This window comes from Fusarium mangiferae, assembly GCF_900044065.1.
Source record: "Fusarium mangiferae strain MRC7560 genome assembly, contig: FMAN_scaffold004, whole genome shotgun sequence".
Lineage (NCBI taxonomy): Eukaryota > Fungi > Ascomycota > Sordariomycetes > Hypocreales > Nectriaceae > Fusarium > Fusarium mangiferae.
This window is the reverse complement of record NW_024573924.1, coordinates 427,391-444,558: the sequence shown is the minus strand read 5'-3', so window position 1 is coordinate 444,558 and position 17,168 is coordinate 427,391. Positions and strand designations below refer to the sequence as shown.

Here is a 17,168-nt window from a genome sequence, read left to right as displayed (position 1 = left end):
TCTTGGGGGTCCGATCCAAGGACTCGGCCCGGTTGCCAATATAGCTGGGGCCGCGGTTCGGTCATTTCTATGTCCATACTTCCATCCTGCGACTCCTATTCCTCAGGCCTGGAAAGAGCTACTGCCCCATCTGGGGGGGTCTGTCCGTGGTTGACCGTGATTGCCAGTCCCGATATCTTGATCCCTTTGGCGAAGATGTTCGCAGTGCTAAGGAAGGGTTTGTCTGCGTCCCAGACATCCTGCAGTTTTGGGATGTGACGGTGATCCAGATGCTCCGTCTTCTTTGGCGGGTAGCAGTCCGGGTACTGAACCCCGTAGTTGGCACTCTGTCTAAAGGGGGGCGCTGGTCGTCGGCTGTTTGTCGAGGGGTAAAAACCAGGATGCTCGGCAGGCCGGTGAAAGTAATGTGACGAGTGGCCTGGGTATTTCATCTGCTCGTAATCTTGAAAAAAAGTGTGAGGGTTAAAGGTCTGGAACTTTTTAGGGAACGAAAAGGGGTTCTCTCGTCGAAATGGGTTATCGTAGATTTCAGGACGGTCCTGGAAGGACGAAGGCCCGTCTTGAAAGCGAGCACGTTTCTTCGGATGATGTTAGCAAAGCCACTCTGATCATTCGCACGCTACATCTTGAGAGATGCATGATTTGAGGAGGGACTCACAGAGTTGGTGGCTACATGTCCTGTTCTTAGCTTTCTTCCGCAGAAAATGGCGCCGTTAAGATTGTTGATCGCGTAGCTAGCATCGTCATGATGATGGAAGCGAGCCCAACACCAGCCGCCATGAGATCTTTCTCCGGCTTCAGGCCAGTAAAGTGTGCATGATACTCCATGATCGTGAAGAAATTGTTCAAAGTCGGCTGGGCTGGCATCGTAATGAACGTTCCCAACGTAGATGACGAGGCCCTGGTACTTGTCATATTCTTCCACGTCACGGGGGCGTTTGCGTGTAGCCATGTCTGCAAGAATCAGTACCGACGAGGGGATTTCTAGAAAGAAGTGCTGATGTTGTTTTGGCTAAAAGAGAGCCATCTCTGCGAGGGGTGAGAGAGTGTTGTTGGGGGTTGATGTTGGCAGAAGGAGGGGGTGTGCTCTTTCCATTTGAAGATCAGACGAATTGATGCCTGCCTTCCACTTACCACCAGAGTAACACTGCCTGCCAGGTGCGGAGCTATAGAGATCGGGGCACTGAAGAAAGAATTTCGATTTTTTCTGTTTGATCTGAGATGCCCCTATTCACCTTCTGGTGGATAATTTAGGTATCAAAGGCTGCAGGTTGCATGCAAGAACAATCAGAATGATGATGCAAAGCCTCAAACGGCTGAATGCACTCACAGATTCTCCTCCCATGCATTGCTTTATATTCTATATTCACCTCAGCCTCGCTTTATGGCTTCTGACTGTGATCTTGTAGCTGATGGCTGCTGTTGCCGATCAAGTGACGTACGATGCATGACTAACAACCCAAGTTAAGCAACCACCTCAATCCGTATCAACAACTTCACAGTTTCTAACACAACCTTATTCACTTTCCGTTATTTCATCTCAAAATGACAACTAGAAATCTCAATAAAACCTGGAGAGACGTCATATTCGAGCAATACCAAGCCGATCTCGAGGCAGATTCCCCCTTTCCAATCCGTTACCTCATCTTTGTCTACCAATGGAAGAAGGATATCTTCATCAGCATCCCCAACAAGATCGAAATAATGACCTTTCGCCGCGCTGTCCTGGACTTTGCACGCTCTAGAAATAGAGAAGAAGATCCCACTTTTAGCAACGAGCATATTTCAGTATGGCCGCGGAAGACTTTTCGCGAACGTCAGGAAGAAGAGGCTGCAAAGGAGACTAATGAGTCTGGGTTCTTGGGGTAGAGCAGGGCTATATTTTGTCCCTAACGGCAATGAGTCCTATCGTACTTCATTCCGATCTCATTTCTGCGGTCCTCGAGTAATCAAATAAACGCTGAATTAGACCCAGTTTAGGGAAGGAAAGAAAACTTAAGACTTTAATTCTAAGTGATTAAAAGACTTAGGTAACTTTATATAAGTTTAGGATATCTTTTACTGAGTTTAGGATATCTTTTACTGAGTTTAATTTGGTACCCTATATGAGAAGGTCTTGTGTTTTCTTGCTCCCCGAGGCCAGTGCTGTGCTATCCCGCCACCTTCTCTTGACGCTGAAACTCAAGTGGGATTCCACCATCCAACGCCCGCTGGCTGCACATTCTCCGGTATCTTTTCCTGATATATCATGTATCCATGATCCAAAGGCCTATCCTTTAGTCAATAGTCATCCTAGTGAATGACCAATTGTGCTCAATATGAACAACAATGTCCATCCATCCCCGCGCACGAAACTCAGACTCGATTCCATCAATAATGCCATCCCACTTGGTCTCATCGGAATCTTCAAGGCATCCAATGTACACGGTGATCGGGTTTTCTTCAGGCTTGGAGAAGCCTCTTCTAGTGAGGGCGAGAGTGTTTAGAAAGTTGCGTGTTGCGTAGGAGGAGTCGAGATGGCGCTTCGCAACAGCTCGAATGTCATCCCATGGCACATCTTCCTCGACCTCGCCGATGTACACCGTCTCGTACTTTTGCGGCGCTATCATCTCAATGTGAAGGCCTCTTTCGATTGCGCTTGGGAAATGTTCCTTCATGGCATCCACGATTTGTTCAACTGCTTGTGCCCACTTTGTCTTGCTGTCTTGCTTCCATGGTGATTTAATCAAGACAGTTGGGTTCATTCGGCGTACGACCAGTTCGATTTCAGTCTCTGGCTCTAGGATGTTGTTCTTTTGGAGGATCCTCTCAACTCTATCAAAGATTTGGCCTTGTCGATCCTGGATACTGGACGGTAGTTGGGTTCGTGAATTGTCTAGGGGCAGTCGAGGAAGAGAAGGCCAGGCGGCGCGATATCTGATGCATATAACGGGCTGTTCAGTGTCCATCGCCATGGGCGGGTCAGTTCTGGGGGCGGGGTAGTCCATTGAGTGATAAGGATGTGTGATGAGGAAAGTAAATTGATACAGGAGAAGACTTGATGCTCTTTATATGCCCAAGCCCAGTCTTGCTTGACGAGATCACAGTTCACGTACGTAACTTCTTCTTCAGTGACTCACAAAACTTAAACAAAACGCTTTCTTGACGCCAATGCCCTAACCTTAATATCCATAATCTATGTTACACGTGCCCAGTTACTGCTTTCCATTATCCTTCAACCTTTTTCACTCGATGGCATATTCATGCTGGTTCGCAAACTGCCCAAAACGCACTCATCCTTGGCCTAGAGATCGGAATTAAATGCAGACATATAAGACTCTCATTGCTGTCCCTACTTCCCTTTGTCCACGCTTGTGCTTGTGCTTGTGCTTGTGCTTGTGTTTGTACTCGGAGGCGCCATTGGGACCGTTTGGCGCGGAGGAATAGGCCCAACGACGGGGTTCTACTCTGGTCGTGGTCTCTTTGCTCCATGCGGGTTGCCCCAATCGCCGCCTCCCTGATTCTGGTTGAAGCCGAAGCCGGGGTTGAAGTTGGGAGGCATTCCTTGGAAGCCTGTGTATGTTAGCTTTGCTCTCAAAAAGGCTTGTCTGTCTACGAATAAGATCACTTACCAGGCATACCGTTAGGTCCCATCATGCCCATGCCCATATTTCCAGGCATCCCCATAGGCATTCCGCCCATGTTCCCGCCCATGTTCCCGCCCATGGGGTTCATACCCATCATGCCTCCTCGACCGCCTCGCATACCACCAGGGCCACCACGCATACCCCCTCCCATCATGCCTCCGCGGTTGTTGAAGCCAAAGTTACCGCCACCGCCGCCGCCACCCATGGGCCCATTGTAACCGCCTCCCATGTTATTGTAGCCGCCCATACTATTGTTGTTGAAGTTCCGGTTGTAACCACCTTGGTTCATACCACCACGGTTGTAGCCTCCACCCCTTCCTCCTCGGAAACCACCACCAAAGTTACCGCCGATATGACCGCCACCTCTGTCATTGCTGTATGAGCTGGATGGTGCACGGCTTTGATCCTTGCCTCTGGCAGGGGCATCTTTGGGTAGGGTCTTGAAGGGATTGTTGGTAGTGGCCCAGTACGTCAAGGTGAGCTTCTTCTGGGCCCCTTGACTTTCAGCTATGATCTGTTCGATACGACGCTTAATGGCAGTAGATGCTTGGGGCGAGTAGAACTCGATGTAAGCTTGGCTACGAATCTGTCAGTCATCTAGGTCCCGACACTTGGAGCTAAGAAAATCGTACCCCTTGCTTTTGCCATTGACCTTGTGTTCGCTGAAGGTGATATCCTTAATCTCGTCCTCGCAGTCGGCTTCTCGGGCCCAACCTCGAATATCATCATCTGTATTCCACCAGTTAAGTTCCGAGATCATGAGCGAAGTTGTCGCAGATTGGTCAACTGGTCGACCATCATCCTCCTGTTTCCTCTTCGTCCCCTGCTGAGAGCCATGTGCTTGATGATGACTTGAACTGTGGCCATCTCCCGCATGGTGGTGGTTGTCGGCGTGGTACTCTTCCATGTTCTGGTCACCGTGGCTATCCCTTCGATCATCACCTCGGTGATGGTCCTGGTTATTGTCATCGCCTCGGTGGTCATCCTGCTGCTGGTCGTTGCTCTCATCGCCGTAGATATCGATTTCGAAGTCTTCTTCAGCCATTTTTACCGACTTAAAGCACTTGGCACAGGTTAATGCCGTGCAGAGATCTGGGGAGTAATGAGGATATTGTCAAATGTGATAATTAGGCTGCCTGCGAGATACAAGAGTTGGCCTCTGGTCTTTACACATAAGTTATCAGCCATTGAACGTTCCGTCACTAACAAACGCCGCCCGCAAGACTCAGAAGCCTTGTACACCCGAGCGAAATGAATTGGACTGGAAGCTTGCAATACGTACACTCCTCGTAACAAGATTGGGGCCCTATTATAGGTACAACCCCTGATATGATGGTTCTTGACTCAAAGATGCGATATTCAGGACGAAGCTCTGTGCTTGCAATCCTCGCTGGCTAGCTCCCGATATTCCGAGCGAGTGCTCAGATACAGATGGGGAGCAATGGAATAGAGGATGCCGTCAGCCCGATCAATGTCCTCCTTTCCTAAACCTCGATATCAAAACAAATCGCGATCGGGCTCGTTTCGCGAAGAATCGCCTAGCTACAGGGATCTACGTGTGTTAGTGATCCCAACGCTCGTGCTCCAGTGTCGATTTTGGTCGATGATTGAAATCGGGCTCTGGCGCGCTCTAATCTTGGTCGCAAACAAGACAGGTAAAAGAGCAATTTGTCGTAGTCAGAGCGTGAAGACACTTTGAAACTTGGACCAAGAATTTGTTATGAGAGTAGACGACGATAGAAAGATGAAGGAAAAGAGGTTAGCGGATGACGGAAGGAGGAAGAGAGCTTCACGCTTTCTTTTCTGGGGAAGAGCTTCGCAAAGCACTGCAACTCGCGGAAGCTGGCGTCTACCTGCTAGCGCCTGCGCGTTTGGGGCCCGGGGAAATAAGCTGGGAAAGAGAGCAGGCACAGGCACAGGCACAGCGCCTTCCTTCCCCACGGGCCACCTAGCTCCACTGAAATGTAACTGTCAGGCAAGTTCAAGTCCAGGCCCCGGGTCATCTCTCGGCCCGAATCAAAGCCACTCTGGCCTTGCCCCGAATTGGAAATTGGATAAGTCAATTGTTAACACGTCGTCGCATGAGAGGAGAGGCCAGAGCTGTGCTGTCCACTAGATTTAGTAGCTAGGATCACCACCAAAAAGTAGTCCCCTTTAAACTTCAACTCTCCTTTCTTCAACCCCTCGCGACTCCGACTCAATTCGACGACTCTGCCTTTTCTTCTACTCAACGAAGCTACATCTCTTCTTTCTCGGCATCTAATTTTAATTACTCCCCTTTCTTTTCCACATACACACACAATATGTCCGACCAGGTTCAAGAGATCCTCGAGGTTCCCTCCGAGTTCGTCAAGGACGGAGTTCAATTCGTGCGACGATGCACCAAGCGTATGTCGACTCATTGCGCACTCGCGTCTTTTACCTCTACTAACACACCACTCTACAGCTGACCAGAAGGAGTTCCTACGACTCTGCCAGGCTGTCGGCGTTGGTTTCCTCATCATGGGCGCCGTTGGCTACGTTGTCAAGCTGGGTATGATATCTAATCTCCTTCAGGTGTACCGTTCTCTAACATGTCCTCAGTGCACATTCCCCTCAACCACGCTCTCGTCGGTAGCGCATAAACGATCACACGATCAGGCGATGAAGAGATTATGGATAGTGGCGACTTGACAATCCAAAAACCCGCACAGCGGGGGTGGATGCGAGGGCGATCACAACAATTTTCTTGCTGCGAGTACGTTCACTGGGGCGGAGTTCAATGAAATTATGGCGGGCACGCGACACACTTCTTACGCTGGAATTCGATCGAGCGCCGCGAGGATGAGAAGGATGTGCTTTCACGTCTAAGGCGCGGTTTGCATGGGGTTGAGAGACATCCTTTACAAAACTGCTGGCTAAACTGACCAATTGTACAAAATATATCCAAAGTTGTTTCTTGCAAACTTGACCTAACGCACCCCATATGTTGAGTTCTGGTATAGCTCAGGTTGTTCCTTGAGCAAGTGGTTGACACTCTGGCCCATCGGTGGTTCTCCTTCATCATCCACGTTGTCGTTATACGAGTGTAGCGTACACGTTCCTCTTGCCATGTTATATCCATTCCAAGCAGACGCTGCTGATGTTAGCTAATGTTTTCGAGCGAAAATCGGGGAACATACCAACAAGGAGAGGGGCAGTGGGATGCCAGCTTGCATCGCGGACACAAGTGCCCCAATTGCCTGGTTCATCGAAATGGTAGAAGCGGTGTCGATTATCCATTGGACGAGTGCGTATAGTAGCTTTCTTAACATCTATGATTCCAGCCAAGCTTGCATCCATATTCCAAATGTATACCTTGCCATCGGTACTGCCCGAGTATACATATCGTGAATTAGTGGAGGTCGGGGGTGAAAAGTGACATCGTATAAGAGTTCGAAGGACCTTGTGGCCTCGGAAGGTCACAAGCGAATTATCATGGGGGTGCACATCCCAGTCCTCGTCGTCATATATGCCACCCCGGTAATCGAAGCCACTGGTGTTTGCATGTGCTGACGGATCAAGTTCATTGAATCGATCGGTTGACATGGCCATTCGTATATCCCATAGTTTCATTGACTGGTCTTTTCCGTTACTGAGAATATACCGTCCATCTCCCTTGCTGTCGATGTATGTCAAGCCTTCGATGTGGCCGACAAAAGCGCCAGCTTCTCGGTGATCGCCCATGCTTCTCCGATCCCAGACCTTGATCGTTGTATCGTCAGATCCCGAATAAAGTATGTGCGGTGACATCTTGTCAGCAAAGCACACGGCATTGACATCATCCGAGTGGCCGCGAACGTGGTGAAGAACTCTCCGAGACTCGATGTCATATACCACGATTGAGGCCGCGCTCGTTCCAGCCACCAGTTCTCTTCCATCGCCTGAGAACCTGACAGACCAGATACCGAAGCCGCGCCGCCCATGATATCCATGTGGTGGGCCGTTGTCTAAATCCAGTGTATAGGGATCTCCAGTGTCATTTGGATCCGTAGGAGCTATGGAGACCATACTCTGGATTGAAGTATACGCGAGCCATTTGTTGTCGGGACTTAGTGATGCATCTGTGAGTGTCCATTGTCCCCATGGGTAGCTGACTGTCTTGTAATGCTTCCAATTGTATGGGCTGGAGGTGTCGTACATTCGTACTTTGAAGTCTTGAGAGCAGGCAAAAAAGAAGTTTCCATCGTCCGAAAACTGTCCAGAATACACCGGGTCGTCGAAATGAATGATCTTCTCGGCTCGCGATTTCGGTAGTAGACTCTGGACGCTGTCAGTCAAATCGTCTTGATAGAAAGGTCTGGGCTCATGCCTGGTTGATAAGCGCATTATTTCGTATCCTATCTTCGCGATTCCCCAGGGCCAACTCCCGCTCGAGCATCCTCACAGCAAGTGGCCTCTTTGCTCTGGGGTTGTAGTTATTTGCACCAAATGCTCCTGATCGCATAAGCCTCAAGCCCTGCTCGCTAGGCACTTTCGGGAAGCGATTCGGGTCCTTGGGTGTGAGACGTCGATTGAAAGGCCAATTGTTCAGGAACTCGGCGTCTTCGCCAGGATTATCTTGGAATAAAACACTGGTAAGATCGGGGCTCTGCATCAAGGCAATAAGTTGTCTCCGTGTTAGCAGTCCTGTTCTAGCACCGGCTAATTTCATCCCCAGTGTCAGTCATGTAAAGCTTTCATGATTGCACAAAAGCCGAGACTTACTCCGTACAATGTTTACGAGTCGTTGCGTGTCAGTGACTCCTTCAATCTCGTCGTCTTCGTCGTCGTCGTCGTCATCCCCTCCATTCTCCAGCAATATTTCAAGGTCACGAACATCTATATGATGTGATTAGTGAAACTTGGTACTACTCAAGCACCGGTTTGAACTTACCTTGAAGGTCGTCTTCATCTTCTTCATCGGGTTCATCCTCGTAGTCTGGGTCTTCCTCATCCTCGGCTTCGTCTTCATCCATTGGCCAGTGATAAGCCGGTGACCCCGATGATTCACGCGTGCTCTCATTACGATTATCTTCGTCACTTGCATCCGGTGAGAGCGGTTGCGAACTCCTCTCACCCTCGAGAGGCGCCATGGTTCAAGTGGGTGAGATCTGGTGAATCGTGTGAAGGTCGAGATGAAAGTAGATAAAGAATGGTTGCTAAGCACGAGAGCTTGGAGGGGCGATACGGTGAGATAGAAGTGACGTGGTCGGAAAAAGATAAAGTAACTATACTACAGGTTGTACGGGGCCTTCAGGAAATACAGTCTTCACAGGGATCACGGTGGGTTAATAAATTATCAATGATGCGATGGGTGTGATGCTTCAAGACAGGTACTGCTCTGTTGGGTGAAGTCAACTTATTAGAATGGGGAGCTCCCGGAGCTTGTGACGACATCAACCGGAGATAAGATAAGCCCCGCGACAAGCTACCCTGGACTCAGATTCTGGCAAATTGGAGTTTAAAATAACATCCTGTTTTGATATTAACTGCATATTTGGACACATCAGCAGAAGATACATAAGTTATATGTGGTGTTCTTAGGATAGTGCCTTTTCAATAAGGGTGGGAGGTCAAAACTGCAACGGTCATCATTCTTTGGAAGTGTCACGAAACAATCTGACGACGCCTACCTACTTGACATGTGTTCCTCATCAATGTGCTACATGGAAGTGTGACCAATACTGGAATCGCACAAAAAAAAAAAAGAAAGAAAGAAAGAAAGAAAGAAAGAAAGATCATCCCACCTCAGTGGAATATCTGATATAATACTCTTGCGCCTAAATAACCCGGGATAATTCGCTTTAGGACTCATTCATCCATATATCGGATCCATTGTCCGTTTTTAAGACACAACTCGTCCATCCTTTCCACGTCCAGCTTATTGCAAGAGTCCAGAAATAATCGCAGTTGTTCAAGGAGTCTCAAAAGCTGAACAGGGAGTGAGTCGAGGTGTACATTGATAAGCCGCAACTGAGATATCTCGTTTATTGGCGACGAGGGCACAGAGACATCACAACAAAGAGCGTCTCTACTTAAGTAACTACGATACCTGCTTCTCTAGACTTCCTACCTAGGCCTGAGCTGATGAATCGGTCCTTTCACAATAGCATCATGGACGCGAAGAAATGGCCTCCCCAATCAAGCAAGTATTCCTGGTTTCAGCATCACATTGGCGAATCCAAGGTGCTCCAAGAGATGCAGCAGCGGCTTGGAGACGTGTCTGGAAAAGCATGATATCAATGTGGTGTAAGCCAAGATGTGAGAAACGATGGGCTTCCGCGCGTTCAGCTGAGAACTTTTCCCCTGCGTCAATGGTTCAAAACAACTGTGAGGTCCAGAATATTGTTGCCGACATCCGATGCTGCTTGGCAGCTCGTGTTTGTGGTTTCAACGACAGCCCAAGATTCAGTTGATGGAATGAATTGGTGCCAATTTTGGTGCCACGATTCGTGAGTGGACGCAATGTCTAAGGAGTCCCTACCGAGAGCACGAGACTCGCTGTTCATGATGATATTAATATTCTCAGGAAATTGCTTTTTGCTTGCAGCAAGTAAATGAATAGTGTTGTTCTCTGGATTTGTAAATGAGTAACCCCCTGTTTAGCATCCATCATGGAAATGTCACTTCGGCCCCTGAAGCTTGGGTAAAAATACTTGGCCCCTAGGCAACATAAGGCTTAGCGCCCCACGGCTGGGGCCACGTCGCCACAGAACTTGGACGTCCTAGGGTCCTCCTTCAGCAGGGTGACACCCCTGTAGCCATTATTTTAGGCTTGTTCAAGGCTGCAGCTGTTGGGACGGCGCAGGGAGAGGAGTTTCCTCCATCGTATCGAGTACGGAGCGGATCTTCCATTTGGTTGCCCCTTTGTAAATCCAAGCCAATCCAGATCACCCAATTCAACATCCAAACCTCCATCTTCATTCCTGTTCCAACCTTGCAGCTCCCTTTTTGTCTCTTTGAATCAAGTAGCCAACGTGTAGCTCGATCTTGGCTCCGGACGTTGATCGCCTTGCGGGAGACCCCTTTCTTATTCCCTTTGGTGTCTGTAATTGTCTGAAGTCAGCATCAAGGGCTATCTCCGCAAAGTTTATTCTACCTACGCTACGTTACACGCGACTTCGATTGTCGCAAGGTTGTCAGCTTCAAACTTTACTGATCAACTATCCTTTTTGACGCTCTGTTCCTCCTTTTGAATTGCGGCCTCGACCGCCGACAGCTTTTGCGACCCGACGATCGAATCTCTTTTGAACTCAACAACAACGATCCTAACTGCCTATCATGAAGATCCGAACCACACACTCGCCTTTGGTCCTCCTCCTCCTCCCTACCGTAACAAATGCGCTCGCCTCCAATGATATTGCCGACCTACCTGCTCCGGGAGCTGCGATTACAGAACAGACCGATGGCTTGCCCCAGGCCGGCGTAAAGCGTCATGATATTCCAACGAAATATGCCCCCGTTGATGGCAGAGACGGAAAGCCTCACCACGGACCCTTTATCGAAATAGATGATCACAAGAAGACCCCTGAAGTGGCCCTTGAGGCTGGTTCCGACACTACAGCAGGGTCTGGCTCGGGGGCCGGAGCCGCAGCCGGAGCTGGAGCTGGAACGGGTGCATCAGCAGGTACTGGAGCTGGCACAGAACCCAAAACTGGAACCGAGGCTGCTCCCAAGATCGACAGCAACCCGGATTCCCTTCCTGGACTCAAAGGCCGACCCGAAGACCCGACTGTCGTAGATGGCGAAAAGATCCCCGAAACCAATGATGGTGTCATGTTCGACACTAACCGAGTCCATGCCCAAGAAGGCACCACTGGAACTGAAGGCGGCGTGACTGAGAGGTCCAGAGCCCGAAAACTTGAAGAGGATCTCGCTGGCGAGGAGACCTTCAGGAAACCCTCATCACCCAAGGAGGCGCCTCCTCTGCCACACAGTGAAGAGGAAAAGATTCGTGCTTCTGGTGGGGACAAGGCCAAGGAGCTTGGCGACGACACTGGCAGCGCGAAGGTAGAAGACGTTGTGCCCAAAGCTGCAAAGCCTGTCCTCAGCAATGATGATAAGCACGACTACACTGCGGGACTGGAGGTGAGTAAAGGCTGCCCTCTGTAGTATCGTAAATACAGCTAACAATTACACAGAAACCTGCCGATCTTCCCGACCGGCCCGTCGGACAGAACAAACCCGTTCAAGACTCAACAAAGACTGAGCCCATCGACTTGAGCCGAGGGAAGACACACGATGGACACCATGATGACGAGAGTATTATCCAGCCATTCCACTCTTTTGTGCTATCCTTCACCATGATTTTGGTCTCTGAAGTTGGTGACAAGACGTTCTTGGTTGCAGCTCTCATGGCTATGAAGCACGACCGTATGGTTGTGTTCACTGCCGCTTTTGGTGCACTTCTTGTCATGACTGTTCTTTCGGCTGTCCTGGGTCATGCTGTTCCTACTCTCATCCCCAAGCGTGTCACCAGTTTTCTCGCTGCTGGCCTCTTCTTCGTCTTCGGTGCGAAGCTGCTGCGAGAGGGTATGCAGATGGACCCTAACGAGGGTGTCTCTGCTGAGATGCACGAGGTCGAACAAGAGCTTGCCGAAAAGGAAAAAGAGATGGGCCGAAAGAGAGGTGACTCTGTGTCTGCTTACACTCTTGAGATGGGTATGAGTGGGAATGGCCGCAGGTCTCGACCCAGCAACCGTCTAATGTCTCCTCCTCGATCGCCTTCTCAGTCACCTGTACGAGATGCTCGCTCGAGCTCAGGTGCTGTTGCCAGCATTGTCCAGGGTGCTACCAACCTCTGCTCTCTTCTGCTTAGCCCTGCCTGGGTTCAGACATTCATTATGACCTTCCTCGGCGAGTGGGGTGATCGAAGCCAAATTGCCACTATTGCTATGGCAGCCGGTCAGGATTACTGGTGGGTGACCTTGGGTGCCACGTGTGGCCATGCCATCTGCACTGGTGTTGCTGTTATTGGTGGTCGAGCTATTGCCGGTCGAGTCAGCCTGAAAGTTGGTAAGTCAATAGTCTATAATCCTCTTGTTGAACCAAACGAGCTAACACTATGTAGTCACTGTGGGCGGTGCCACTGCTTTCCTTATCTTTGGCGTCATCTACCTCCTGGAGTCTCTCTATAGCTAGAGGTGTCTTCTCGAATGCCAAAATTTCTTTTCTCGCTAATAGACCACGGTTTGAGGACCTATCGTCATCTGAGACCATTTGCCTACTTGACGCCTAACTCGTTGTAATTTTTAACGGCCTCTCTCTTTTTTCTGACAGGAACAAGCGATCAAGGGACCAAGATCTTCAGGCGTACTCTGCTGGGGTAGATCTTTTGTATAATTACGTGGCTGAGACAATCTCAGCCTCATGTTCGATTCAGTGCACATGGACACTGATCTCCTTTGCCAAGACGCGTGGCTTGGAGTATTGGGAAGGGGAATCAAGACTAAGAAAATATACGCAAGGGAGGAGCAGGAACTGGAAAGGAGGTGAAAAAGGGGAGAGAATCGATTGGACTGTTAATCAATTCCTTGTATGAAATGTTGGGAATTGCTTCAAGCTTTGTACGGAATGGAAAGGAATGAGCGTGAATGATATTCATGGATTCGAGCTACGATTAGCTGTAAATAGCAGCTGTCTCGGTATAGCCATGATGACATATTAATGTACGATGAGGCATCACAATACATGTCCGGGTAAGAAATACTGTTCCTCGTGCAAACATTACGCCAATGCACATGGAGGCTTCCACGCGTTCATCGGTATCAAGTCACTGCATGAATGATATTGAAAAGGAGCAGGTCATTTATCTCCACCTGTCAATCATTAAATCTGCCAGAGGTATATCCTTCTATCATCTGTCCTTGATCAATGACCGGACCCAAGCATCCTTCAAGTTCAGAACCCCTCCCTCCTGTTGACATCCACCAACTGAACAAGACTCCGACAAATCCTTCAGCCCTGGGCTAGAAAACCACAGCTCTGAACAAACTTTGACAAATTCGTCACCATCCGTGAGTGACCTTTCATTTTCTTCATGATAGACCTTTGCGGTCTTTCTTTTCCCACCGTAGAACAAGGCAGTAAAAACAACATAGCAAGAATGAGTAAAAGCAAAGCAAAAAATAAACCTCCTCAATCATCGTCAAGGTATAGCGTAGTCCCCATTTTCCAACGTTGGGAATACATGCGTGGTATCTGACAATCGATCTCAAACATCTTGATGTGCTCTCACAAGTCGTTATTGAATCAAACAAATTCTCGTGACAATTGCCATTGGACTGGTTTTCAGATCTCTATACTGGAAAAGATGCGCTTCCTTCAAACGTTTCTGTCGTCATTCATATAATCCTCCTCCCCCATCATGCCATGGAGTTCTGGGTATCGTAGTCTGACGCTCAATCCTCGTCCTCTTCGTTGATCGGGGCAGGTGTTCGTCGTTCCGTACGCCTCTTAGGTCGTCGGTGTCGCGAACTACTGATGTTACTGGCCGAATCATCGGGCATGATGTCGACATCATCAAATGCCCAGTCATCGTCACTTCCCGGATCACGATCGCTTTCGCCAGCCCAAGCCGGGCGCTCATAGCCTGAAGCTTGCGAGTTTCCAGAGTTGGGGCCGGACAGCACGTCAATGCGACGGCGGTTCTGCAAGTTCTGCATCAAAGCAGCTCCTCGCTGACGCAGTGCATTCCGGACAACTTCGGCCTTCTTATGCAACTTTTCGAAGGCATCCTCCAAAGTCTCCATTCCCTTGTAAATCTCTCGTTCAATCTCTGCAATGGCTGCCATCTCCATCTCCTCATCGTTTGAGACAGCCTGTCGACTTCCGGGCATTCCTGTGGTGTTGACGCTGACGAAAGAGGCTGGTGTTGTACCTCGTGAGTAGACCGAAAAAGGAGTCGTGTTTCTCGAACTGAACGACGATGAAGCTCGAGGTCCAGGGCTCATCGTTCGGGTATTGTAATAGGCACTAGCGGGTGTTGGTCCGCGCGATTCATTATGCGGAGTTTGTGGCACATCATCATCAGCTCCTGACCAGAGGAAGCCGTCGAAGCGACCAGAGATGAGAATCTCCCACTCTGAATTGTTGATGTTGGAAAGTGCAACGAGGAGATCATGCGTATGCGGGTTCTTAACCAGATACGTAGCCGATTCAGCGTCTCGTGGCACTTGCTGCAATCTGTATAGCCGCTGCAGGGCCAGGCCAGTCTTGATGAGAAAATCCGTTCGTGGTCGATGTCCAGGTGTAGGAGCACGAACTGACGACTTGAGCTCCTTCGAGCCAGTCATGATAGCGTTGAAGTAAGGGCGGTCCTCAGGGTCAAGGTTTGTGAGGATAGCAAAGGACAATGTCTCGTCATCGACATCTTGGGGAGGTGGCACTGGAGTTTCTCCAGTGTTGGATAGCCATCGGTCGACAGCAGAGCGAACCTTCTTCGACTGACGAAGATAGTGCTCCCTAAACTCCTCCGCAATATCAGGGTCCAGCTGGACAGGTGACTGAGGTCGAGGAGGCCTATCACCAGAGATTTCAGCAGCCTTGGTACCAACTTCGGCAAGATCAAAGGGCGGCCACTGCGGGAGGTCAATTCGACCGCTCACCCACTCCAACACATCGCCCCAGTTGAGACCATCGTGAATTTCATGGGGGTTATCGCACATGATGCAAGTGCAACCATGAGGAGGTAGATCGCGAGAAAAGACATTTTCGAGGCGGTCCAACAGCCTGCGAGCAACAGAACGGTGTCCGGTAGCAACGGCAATCGAGCCCTGCTTGCTGAGTACTGTGTTGTACTGGTCTAATAGATTATGGAAGGGAGCAAATAGGGTGTCTGTGCCGACCAGAGGTGGGTTTGAAGGTCGGTTCCCGTTCTGACGGGGTAAAACAGAAAGGAAGTTCTTAGGGGCTGTGTAAGCCAGGCCGCCATTCTGAAGCAAGTAGTCGACTCGCGGCATATCGTGAACATCGAGTGCGGGAGGGGGAGGAGGTGGTGGAGGGGGAGCAGCAGCACCAAAAGCAGACGCAGGCGTAGCCGTCTTCGAATGCAGATTCGAGTCGACATCTTGGACGTCGATGACTGAGGGAGTCTCAGGCTTGGCATCCGGGTATCCATGAGGAAATGGGGCTTGTGTTGGTGTCCTGGGAGATGAATCCTGAGCACTTGAAGGAGAAGATGCTCCATCGACATCATACCTTCTGTGACTTCGAGTAGATGATGTTCGGTGAACAGAGCGATGAGAAGAACTAGATGCTCGGGAATCAGAACGGCGAACCTTGTCGCCAGAGCGGCGCGATGAAGACTTGACGTAGGTAGCTTGGCTCGAGACTCCGGACCGACGACTCACGCGAGACCGCTCCTCGTTTCGTGATGCTGAGCGAGAAAGACTTGACACTCTTGATTTTGGCTGTTCAAGACCAGCCTCGGCTGCCGGGAGTTCTTCTGTAGGCGTTCGGATCCTTGGGGTTTCGTCTCTAGGTGTCTCAACCTTTGGTGTTTCATTTTCGGGGGCTTCCTCTTTTGGATATTCGTTCTTGGCTGGATCTTCTGGTGTCTCCTCGTTCACTGCTGTTTTGTCCGCATCGAGATCAGTTCGGGGTGGACTGAGCGGCACATCTGGCTTGCCGCTGTCAGAACCCTTGGGGGATCTCGAATCTTCGGTATATGGAGCACCCGTAGGTTCAGGAGTAGACGGTTTGGGACTACGTTGGCGAGGGAGGGACAGGGAGTCGCGACTAACGATGGCCTCCTTACTGTGCGCCTTGCTGAAAGACGGGTAAGGCACTGAGATGCGATCAGAAAGTATAGAGGTGGCAGCTGTTGACGTCCTGGCCATGTCTGAGCTGGCCAAGTCACTGGTCGAGGCTGCACGGTGATGGCGGTGGTGATGCTCGTCGCTGTCCCTTTCCCTACGGTGACGGTGACGGCGACTAGATGTGTGGGAAACGGTGTCGCTCACCTCACTGAGCTTGCTTCTAGAAGAGCGTGAGGTGCGATGTCGGCGACGCTCGCGGTCGGGGTCCTTATGCTTTTCCCGATCATGGTCTCGGTCGCGATCTTTGTGGTCCTTTCGTTCAGACTTGGAGCGTCTCGGCTTTTCGCGTGGCGGCTCATCGGCTGGGACCTCGAGGTCGTGGTCCTTGGAGGACATGGTGGACCATGGAGATGTGGTAAGAGTATCGTATGGCAGATGGTGATTTTGCGGTTATTCGTGGTTGTCGTCGACAATTCCAAGGGTATGCGGTTCAAGAAAGCGGTCAAGAATAGTGGGCGCAAGGAGGAGTAGATAATGATATCGCCGTATGACAAGTTGAAAAGCGAGGATTAAGCAAAGCGAGATTCAGGCTGTAAGAGTGAGAATAGTTGTAATATTGAGCGAGTTTGGTTACAGCGAAGTAAAGGAGAGTCGTGAAGAGGGGATGGTTGTACTGGCTGTAGAAGTGTGTGAGGTGAGGGCGCATTGAATGGAAGCAGGCTAAGCGCAGTGTCAGGCTCCCGTCGGCTTGGTTGGTTCATTCCCTGCAGCCCAGGTCTCAGAT

General features: G+C 50.0%; 8 protein-coding genes across 8 annotated transcripts; 3 read left to right on the top strand and 5 right to left on the bottom strand.

The window, feature by feature from the left end:
- Positions 1-95: 95 nt before the first annotated feature.
- FMAN_08720 (uncharacterized protein) lies at positions 96-952 on the bottom strand (the record flags this gene model as incomplete). The annotated part of the gene is made up of 2 exons (XM_041829481.1): positions 96-578; positions 659-952. 2 exons carry the CDS (start codon positions 950-952, stop codon positions 96-98), a joined length of 777 nt encoding a protein of 258 aa, XP_041680240.1.
- A 593-nt stretch (positions 953-1,545) lies between these two features.
- Positions 1,546-1,869, top strand: FMAN_08719 (uncharacterized protein; the record flags this gene model as incomplete). The annotated part of the gene is made up of 1 exon (XM_041829480.1): positions 1,546-1,869. One exon carries the CDS (start codon positions 1,546-1,548, stop codon positions 1,867-1,869), a length of 324 nt encoding a protein of 107 aa, XP_041680239.1.
- A 232-nt stretch (positions 1,870-2,101) lies between these two features.
- On the bottom strand, positions 2,102-2,954 carry FMAN_08718 (uncharacterized protein; the record flags this gene model as incomplete). Its single annotated transcript, XM_041829479.1, has 2 exons — positions 2,102-2,269; positions 2,325-2,954. 2 exons carry the CDS (start codon positions 2,952-2,954, stop codon positions 2,102-2,104), a joined length of 798 nt encoding a protein of 265 aa, XP_041680238.1.
- Positions 2,955-3,442: 488 nt separating this feature from the next.
- Positions 3,443-4,671, bottom strand: FMAN_08717 (uncharacterized protein; the record flags this gene model as incomplete). Its single annotated transcript, XM_041829478.1, has 3 exons — positions 3,443-3,552; positions 3,612-4,204; positions 4,259-4,671. The coding sequence occupies 3 exons, from the start codon at positions 4,669-4,671 to the stop codon at positions 3,443-3,445; spliced, it is 1,116 nt and encodes a 371-aa protein (XP_041680237.1).
- Positions 4,672-5,929: 1,258 nt separating this feature from the next.
- On the top strand, positions 5,930-6,250 carry FMAN_08716 (putative protein transport protein Sec61 subunit gamma; the record flags this gene model as incomplete). Its single annotated transcript, XM_041829477.1, has 3 exons — positions 5,930-6,014; positions 6,073-6,159; positions 6,210-6,250. The coding sequence occupies 3 exons, from the start codon at positions 5,930-5,932 to the stop codon at positions 6,248-6,250; spliced, it is 213 nt and encodes a 70-aa protein (XP_041680236.1).
- A 327-nt stretch (positions 6,251-6,577) lies between these two features.
- Positions 6,578-8,719, bottom strand: FMAN_08715 (uncharacterized protein; the record flags this gene model as incomplete). The annotated part of the gene is made up of 5 exons (XM_041829476.1): positions 6,578-6,741; positions 6,788-7,907; positions 7,957-8,288; positions 8,352-8,465; positions 8,521-8,719. The coding sequence occupies 5 exons, from the start codon at positions 8,717-8,719 to the stop codon at positions 6,578-6,580; spliced, it is 1,929 nt and encodes a 642-aa protein (XP_041680235.1).
- A 2,188-nt stretch (positions 8,720-10,907) lies between these two features.
- Positions 10,908-12,767, top strand: FMAN_08714 (uncharacterized protein; the record flags this gene model as incomplete). The annotated part of the gene is made up of 3 exons (XM_041829474.1): positions 10,908-11,714; positions 11,768-12,641; positions 12,697-12,767. 3 exons carry the CDS (start codon positions 10,908-10,910, stop codon positions 12,765-12,767), a joined length of 1,752 nt encoding a protein of 583 aa, XP_041680234.1.
- A 1,259-nt stretch (positions 12,768-14,026) lies between these two features.
- On the bottom strand, positions 14,027-16,780 carry FMAN_08713 (uncharacterized protein; the record flags this gene model as incomplete). Its single annotated transcript, XM_041829473.1, has 1 exon — positions 14,027-16,780. One exon carries the CDS (start codon positions 16,778-16,780, stop codon positions 14,027-14,029), a length of 2,754 nt encoding a protein of 917 aa, XP_041680233.1.
- Between the last annotated feature and the right edge of the window lie 388 nt (positions 16,781-17,168).